This window comes from Colobus angolensis, unplaced genomic scaffold (assembly GCF_000951035.1).
Source record: "Colobus angolensis palliatus isolate OR3802 unplaced genomic scaffold, Cang.pa_1.0 Scaffold4, whole genome shotgun sequence".
Classification (NCBI taxonomy): Eukaryota; Metazoa; Chordata; class Mammalia; order Primates; family Cercopithecidae; genus Colobus; species Colobus angolensis.
Window position 1 is genome coordinate 13,267,527 of NW_012117376.1, and position 9,051 is coordinate 13,276,577.

A 9,051-nucleotide genomic window follows, 5' to 3' on the forward strand; every position below is an offset into this window, starting at 1 on the left:
AGGTTTCACCACGTTGGCCAGGCTGGTCTTGAACTCCTGGCCTCAGGTGATCTGCCCACCTTGGCCTCCCAAAGTGCTGGGATTACAGGCGTGAACCACCGCACCTGGCTATATGACATTCTCTAAAAGGCAAAGGTATAGGAATATAAATCAGATTAGTGGTTGCATAAAGGCTGATGTGGAGGGAAGGGCACCAAAGGACACAAGGGAACTTTTGGGGTTGATGAATATGTTCCATATCTTGATTATGGTAGTGATTACACAACTTCATACACTTGTCAAAACTCATTGTGCACTAAGGAGGGTTATTTTAGTGTATGCAATTTTATACACACATACACAGACACACACATACTTAAATGGCACTCTAGAAATCAATGCAATAAAGTGGCATATATGAGGTAGGTAATGTGGAGTTGAAAAAGAGGTTATAAAAGTTGTGGGTTGCAATAATAGTCTGATGGCCTAGAAGTGACCTAGGAATAAAGTGACTTTGGAAGCAAAAAAACAAGTAAACATACATGTTCATTCTAATTTATCCCTCCATCACCTTCCTTCTTAGGAAACATAAAATGTTGATTCTGTAGAAGTCATAGGTGATAATAGCTTACAAAATTGAGTGCATACTACGTGCCAAGCACTGTTCGCCCAGGCTGGAGTGCCTGGCAGCTACATGACTTCTACATGTAGCTGGGCGTAGTGGCTTGTGCCTGTAGTCCCAGCTTCTCGAGAGGCTGAGGTAGGAAGATTGCTTGAGTCTGAGAGTTCGAGGCTGCAGTAAACTATGATCATGCCACTGCACTCTAGCTTGAGCAACAGAGCGAGATCTGACTCTTTTTGTTTTTGTTTTTGTTTTAGACCGAGTCTCCCTCTGTCACCAGGCTGGAGTGCAGTGGCGCGATCTGGGCTCACTGCAACTTCTGACTCTCTGGTTCAAGCGATTCTCCTGCCTCAGTTTCCTGAGTAGCTGGGATCACAGGAACGTGCCACCACGCCCAGTTAATATATATTTTTTTGAGATGGAGTCTCGCTCTGCTGCCCAGGCTGGAGGTGCAGTGGCTCGATCTCAGCTCACCGCAAGCTCCGCCTCCTGGGTTCACGCCATTCTCCTGCCTCAGCCTCCTGAGTAGCTGGGACTACAGGCGACCGCCAGCACGCCCAGCTAATTTTTTGTATTTTTTTTAATAGAGACAGGGTTTCACCGTATTAGCCAGGATGGTCTTGATCTCCTGACCTTGTGATCTGCCCACCTCGACCTCCCAAAGTGCTGGGATTACAGGCGCGAGCCACCGCGCCCAGCCGACACCCAGCTAATTTTTGTATATTTAGTAGAGAGGGAGTTTCACCACGTTGACCAGGATGGTCTCAATCTCCTGACGTCATGATCCACCTGCCTCAGCCTCCTAATTGGTGCTGGGATTTCAGGTGTGAAACGCCACGCCTGGCTGAGATCTGACTCTGAAAACAAACAAACAAACAAAACACTTCTATATGTATTATTTAATCCTCACAGCAACTCTAAGGTAAGTAGAGACAGAAAGTTTCCACTTCAGGCAGCCTGACATCATAGCACTACATGGTCTCACTTTTCAAATAGGGTTGATAATTTGCTGGAGGGACAGCCTGGCAAGCCCTGGTAGTCGGAGAAGTCATGGATTCCAGTAATAGCTAAGAAGTATGAACTACTTTCCCCCAAAAGGTAATTTTTATTGCTATCTTCAAAATCCAGAGGTTCACACAATCGTTACTCAATCCTTCTGGCCAAAAGTCAATGTGGTAGCTAGCCTCCAAGGTGGACCCTCAATATCATCTTCTGGTATTAATGCACCTGGACAGTCTCTTCCCACATCAAAGTGTCAGTAACTTGACCACTGTAACCAATAGGCTATTGCAGAAATGATGGAGTGTGATGTCTGAAGGTAGGACATGAAGGACATTATAGCTTGCTGTCTCTGATCTGGCTTAGTTCCAAAACCCATTCCCTGTGTGGCAGATTGTATTTTATAAGATGGTCAGCACAATAGCCTCCACCTCACATGCTCTTCTACTTTGTTGTCCTATGTCCTGTAAAACGGCCGTATATGCAAAGTGACCTCCAAATGCCAAGAAGTCAAGAAGACAAAGGAGGAGGCAGACAAATCCAATTTGTCAGTATTGGTTGATTTACTGAGGGAACTTATGGACAAACGCATAGTCTTGGGCAGCCACAAGACAGGTAGATTTCTGTGCTGTTACTCCCCAGACCCAAAGCTTATATGCCATAGTGAATAGGTATACATGTTCTAGGAAGCCAGTTAATTAAAGGCAATCCTCCAGGACAGGCAGAAGTGCCATATGCATCATAATTTGTGCAATTAACATCAAGGCTGACATGTTCTTACACCAGGGACAGTAAATAAAGTAGAAACCAGCTAATTTTTGTATTTTTAGTAGAGATGGGGTTTCGCCATGTTGGCCAGGCTGGTCTAACGAACACTTGACCTGGTGATCTGCCCACGTCGGCTTCCCAAAGTGCTGGGATTACAGGCATGAGCCACTACTCCTGGCCTGTTTATACTATTTTCTTACCCTAAGTGGTTTTAAAGGCTGAGTAAATGAGTCAATTAAGATAATTCACACAATAAAGGTAGTCATAAAAATAGCCTACAAAATAGGCGGGGTGTGGTGGCTCACACCTGTAATCCCAGCACTTTGGGAGGCCGAGGTAGGCAGATCACTTGAGGTCAGGAGTTCGAGACTAGCCTGGCCAACATGATAAAACCCTGTCTCTACTAAAAATACAAAAATTAGCCAGGCTTGGTGGTGGGCACCTGTAATCCCAGCTACTTGGGAGGCTGAGGCTAGAGAATTGCTTGAACCAGGGAGGCGGAGGTTGCAGTGAGTTGAGATTGCACCACTGCACTCCAGCCTGGGTGACAGAGCGAGACTCTATCTCAGAAAAACCAAAAACCAAAAAACAAAAACAGGCCAGGCACAGTGGCTCATGCCTGAAATCCTAGCACTTTGGGAGGCCAAAGCAGGTGGATCACCCGAGGTTAGGAGTTCAAGACCAGCCTGGCCAACATGGCATAAACCTGTCTCCACTAAAAATACAAAAATTAGCTGGGCATGGTGGCGCATGCCTATAATCCCAGCTACTTGGGAGGATGAGGCACAATAATCACTTGAACCCAGGAGGCAGAGGTTGCAGTGAGCCGAGATCGCACCACTGCACTCCAGCCTGGGTGACAGAGCAAGAGTCTGTCTCAAACAAAAACAAAAACACAGCCTACAAAATAAAACTATCTTCAACTTATTCTGAGAAAATTAGCTTTGAGTTTATAGAATGACCAGGATGTAACAGTGACAGTGTCTGAAAGGCACTTCTCATTTTAAAACCTACTGGCTCTAGGGTTTCAAAGGGATGCATTCCTCTCCTTGTGAGATGACATTTCAAAAAGCTTTCACTCATACTTCATGAAGATTCATTCTGTATTATGTTTTGAATAATAAGAATAAAAATCAAGGAACATGGCTGGGCATTGTGGCTCACCAAGGAACATGGCTGGGCATTGTGGCTCACACCTGGGTAATCCCAGCTCTTTGGGAGGCCAAGGTGGGAGGATCACTTGAGTCCAGGAGTTCAAGACCAGTCTGGGCAACATACTGAGACCTCATCTCAACAAAAAATAAACAAAATTAGCTAGGAATGGCGGTACACACCTGTAGTCCAAGCTACTTGGGAGGCTGAGGTGGAAGGATCAATTGAGCCTGGGAGGTCAAAGTGGCAGTGAGCCAAGATCACACTGCACTCTGGCATGAGAGAGAAAGGCTGTCTCAAAATAATTTTTTTGTGAGACAAAAAAGGTGGATTACCTGAGGTCAGGAGTTCGACACCAGTCTGGCCAACATGGTGAAATCCTGTCTCAACTAAAAATACAAAAAAATTAGCCAAATGTGGTGGTGCATACCTGTAATGAGGCTGGAGAATCGCTTGATCCCGGGAGGTGGCGGTTGCAGTGAGCCGAGATCATCCCACTGCACTCCAGCCTGGGCAACAAAGCATGACTCCGTCTCAAAAAAAAAATTTTTTTTTTCAAATCAAGGAACAATGGTGGTGTGGTGGTGTCCAATATTCCACTAAATGGAAGCCCCATAAGGACAGTAACTTGTTTTTGTCACTGCTGTAACTGCACTGCCTAGCACAGTGCCTATCACATGAGCACTTAAACTGGGTAAATAGAATCACCAAGAGGCTCAGTGTGGTAGCTCATGCCTGTAATACCAGCACTTTCGGAGGCTGAGGTGGACGGATGGCTTGAGCCCAGGAGTTGGAGACCAGCCTGGATGGCAAAACCCTATCTTTACAAAAAATACAAAAATTAGCTGGGTATGGTGGTGTGCATCTGTAGTCCCAGCTACTTGTGAGGCTGAGGTGGGAGAATCCCCAGGAAGTCAGGGCTCAGGGATCCACTTGCCACTGCACTCCAGCCTGGATGACTGAGGGAGACTCTTGTCTCAAAACAAAGTCATAGAAGAAAGAAAGAGAATGAGTTTATTCTCTAATGGACAGGAAATTCCCAATTAGCAGTTAGGCTTCTAATTTTTTAAGTCTACAAGCAAGACAAACTTTTCTAGGCTGAAGGGGATAATAGGATATGTCTATTGGTAAATCAGCAAGAAATAAAAACAAAACCCAACAATTACACTTGAGTCAATATGAATTTTTATTAACACACATTTGTCAAAGTCTGTACAAACCAAAACATTCCTGTTTTAAAATGTCCATTATTACAAACATACAAAGAAACAAAAGGTGTTACCAAAAGTTAGCTACTCAATTTCATGGTAAAACAGTGTCATGATCTTTAAAAATCAAAATTTCAAGACTGAGGTTTCTTCTTTCCCTTTCTGGAACTTATGGAAAGTTAGAAAATGTGTGAATTTACTTTATATTAAATGCCAAGACCTTAAAAAAAGATTTAGTATAAAACTAAATATGTTTTTATATTGTCATACATCATGTAACAGAATTTCAGTCCTCAAAATAAAATGAAAAAAAAAACACCATGACTGTCATTTCACCCAAATTTTTCTCCCATAGTCAGTGCAAATGCATCTGAGAAATATTATGACAGTTTATCTTTACCTAAAAGTTTCTCATTCAAAAACTTTACAAAACTATTTAGCACTGCCATTTCCCTTGCTTAGAAGGGAAAATTATATCCCCTAGTAGGGTGATATATAAGCAACATGGTCCACTGTATCCCTTATCAGAAGGAAACCACCATTCCCACATCTCTGTCCAATTATGTGCAGGACTCCATTTATGAGAATGCTATCACAAATTATAGAGCATCTGCTTCCAGGAAACGCCTAGAAGTTAAATTTAGTGCTACAATTTTTTGGTAGACTGAGGTACAAATGTTATCTGCCCTCATTATTATTTCTAACTTTAGTACCCCCTGCATAAATGATTCTAGGATAATTGGTTTTGTTGTTTCATGGCACACACGACACACCCTAATTCCTTTCTCAAACATCACAAAGAGGACCTGAGAGTATGCCTAGAAATGTAAATCTATCCCCTTTCCTGGAAAAGTAAATCCATGTGCCTACAGGGTTAAGAAGGGAAGACAGGCAGGGCACACATAACTCTGGTTGAGGCAAAGTGCTTCTGAGAAGCACCTGTTTTCAATACCTATCCATGAAAAGCAGGGAGTGTATGGGCTCGGGTGGGTGAGGAGTGGGGAGAAGGTATAGTGATACCATTTTTCCCAATCAGACTCAAGAGTCCTTACTAGAGCAGCTCATGCTGACCCCCAAAATGCTCTGTAGTTCAAATAATATTCCTTTTTTTTTTTGAGACAGAGTCTCACTCCATTGCCCAGGCTGCAGTGCAGTGTTGCCATTTCAGCTCATTGCAACCTCCACCTCCTGGGTTCGAGCAATTCTCCTGCCTCAGTCTCCTGGGTAGCTGGGATTACAGGTGCACACCACCAGTCCCAGCTAATTTTTGTATTTTTTTTTTTAGTAGTGGAGTTTCACCATGTTGGCCAGGATGGTTTCAAACTCCTAACCTCAAATGATCCACCCACCTCGGCCTCCCAAATTGCTGGGATCACAGGTGTGAGCCACTGCGCCTGGCCATATTATTCCATTTTTAATCTGTTCATGTTAAAAAAAAAGTTCTCTGACGGCAGCCCAGTATGACAACTGATATAAGCAAATAAAGGATTTTATTTTTTAAAGAAGTGGCAGTGTTCAAATTTAAAATCAATCACATAAAACAATCAGGAAAAGGGTGGGGAGAGAAATGTCCAGTACAACCTGGACAACCTTGCTTTCTGCCCTTACTTAAAAAGACAGACGGTTCAAATCTTTGCTACCTCCCTTAAGTATCTCCATAAATGCTCTTCCAAGAAATCCTCCAAAAGGCACTTAGCTCCATACTTATGCATTGAATTGTTTCACCTTAGCAATGTTTTTAAGACTCCAAGGTAACAAGAAAGAAAAGATCTGATTCTTTTACTAAAAGCTAGTGAATAGGACTGTTTTTTTTTCAAGAGGCATCACTTTTACAAGAACTAGCTAGGCTACCATTATTCCTTTATCAAGAAAAAGTTTCTTTTTTAAAAAATAAATAAAACTCTGGCTATACATAGTACAAAGTTCATACATAATACATCTGGAAAAAAACCCAAGAGTATACCCTGAAGCAAAAGGTTTATTGGAGAGAGAAAGCCTCTTCCATTATACCAAGTCTGAAGGTGGCAGTTTTCAAAGTTCAGAGGGTGGCAGTGATATATAATTAATGCCAAACTGTTTGCTCATGGGTATGGCAGGATGCAACGATGGACCAAAAAAAAAAAAAAAAAAATCATTCTGCACATTATACTGAGCAGTGACCACCACAAAAAAAAAAAAAAAATTAAAATAGAACCAAAATAGAGAGAGAAGAGGAAGAAGAAAAAGAAAAGTCCTAATAGTGAGAGAAACAGAGCGAGCTTGAAATCCCAAACACTCAAGCATGCAGTCTAACACAGCACAAACCAGGTGTTTCCATTCAGCCCACTTCAATCGCACAAAGAAGGATAACTGTAATAAAATAGAGATTTCTTAAGAAAGCTTGCAATTCCCACAGAACAGCCAGGTCTCCAACCCTAACCCTGGACAACTCCATTTGCTGTTGCTATGGAGCCTCCTTGAGGTGTGTCATGGAGAGGTTATAGCTCCTGACTTCTCTGACTTCTTGCTCTTGGACAAGGCAGCTGCCTGCTTCAGGAGCTCTCGGTTTTTGGCCTAAAGAAAAAAAGCGTGTAAGAAGGATGTTTTAAACAGGATATAATCTGTTTTTTCATGCAGAATAAGTGCACATGCTAAGGCAGACGATGTGGAGGGTCAGAAAGAGACAAACAATTCTAGAGGTGGAAAACAACAGGAAGCTCTAGGGCTTGACACTTGGTTCAGGAAAAAAAAGTATTTGCCAGAGGTTAATCAGTGTACCTCAATCTCTTGGGACCCACTGTTACAAAGGGATGCTTTATGCAATACAAACTGTGGAGTGACTTCATGAGCTGGAAAAACAGAATCTATAATTCAGACATCTGGAATCACATCTGGTTTATTCAAAAATCAAAGAACACACTTAATATTTCTACTATTTTTGAGGGGAAAAGATCAGAACACATCCAAGAGTAAAACAATATAAAATATCTACAGGCTGGGCATGGTGGCTCACGCCTGTAATCCTAGCACTTTGTGCGGTTGAGGTGGGAGGATCGCTTGAAGCCAGGAGTTCAAGACTAGCTCAGGCAATATAGCGAGAGCCTGTCTCTGCAAAAAAATTTAAAAAATAAATTAGTGGGGTAGGGTGGTATATGGCTGTGGTCTTCGCTACTTGGAAGGTTGGGGTGGGAGGATCACCAGAGCCCGGGAGGTTGAGGCTGCAGTGAGCCATGATCATGCCACTGCTCTCCAGCCTGGGTGACAGAGAGAGAACCTGTCTCAAAAAAAAAAAAAAAAAAATCTAAAAAGGGGATTAACATGATTTGTCAATACTTTGAGAAAAAAAGAAATCTATGAGATGATCACTTAAAATAGAATCAGCTAGGTATACCAGGTAGGTACACAATTTTAGCATGTAAAATAAGCAGTCACCTGCAATTGTTCTGTGACTTCTTTGTGGGTTTTCTCCATCTGGTTCATTTTGGCTCTCATCTGCGATTCCTGGTACTGAAAATCAGCCTTCAACTCTGTAATCTGAGGGAAACAAGGCAGAGTAACCAGAATAAATTTCTGTGCAATAAAAAAAATTTGCTTTCAGAGAGCTAAATGGTCACCCAAATTAATGAAACCCAGGGCTCTCCTACAGATCCGTATCTAAATCAAAGCCAGGGAGTTCCACGCTCTCTTTTTCTCTAAAGCTTTCCTGAAAATTACACAAAGTCCTGAACTAACATTTCTGAATATTTGAGAATAATAGCTGCTACCAATTACTGAACTTTTACTATGTTGTAGAAAAACTGATTACTTCAGAAGATCTTTATGGTAACATTGTGAGGGCAGTAGTCCCATTTTACAGAGGAGAAAACTGATCTTTAGAAAGAGTTAAGTAATGTGGCCAAGATCATATACAGAGTTAGCAAGGGGCAGAGCTAGATTTCAAATCCCAGACCCCCTTCAGAATAGTTGACTACTTATTCAAGGAAATTCTAAATCAGAGAGGTGATGTGTGAGCTGAGCTTTGAGATGTAGTAACAATAGGCACATAAGGTGAGCAGGAGGGCATCTAAGCAGAGAACAGTGTAGGCACAGACAGATAAATGTGAGATAACAGAGATTATCTGGATGGCTGATGAGGTTGGAGAGATGGGCAGGCATTATGCTAAAGAGCCTGTATTCCAAGCTGAGGAGTGTGACCTTGATCCTGAAAGCTTTGGGAAACAATCTATTTGTTTTTGCTCCTTTAAAAACCCTAACTCTGGGCCAGACGCGGTGGCTCATGCCTGTAATCCCAGCACTTTGGAAGGCCAAAAGGGTGGAACACTGGAGCTCAGGAGTTTGAGACCA

The 9,051-nt window shown here is 42.4% G+C and overlaps 1 protein-coding gene across 1 annotated transcript in view; it reads right to left on the minus strand.

The window, feature by feature from the left end:
* Positions 1-4,687: 4,687 nt before the first annotated feature.
* The window catches only part of FAM76A (family with sequence similarity 76, member A), a 43,104-nt gene continuing 38,740 nt past the window's right edge, over positions 4,688-9,051 (minus strand). Inside the window, exons 8-9 of the mRNA XM_011955668.1 lie at positions 8,140-8,241; positions 4,688-7,281 (exon numbers count right to left, since the gene is read on the minus strand). Coding sequence (XP_011811058.1) covers positions 7,195-7,281; positions 8,140-8,241 — 189 coding nt within the window. The 3' untranslated portion in view covers positions 4,688-7,194. The remainder of the gene's footprint in view (positions 7,282-8,139; positions 8,242-9,051) is intronic.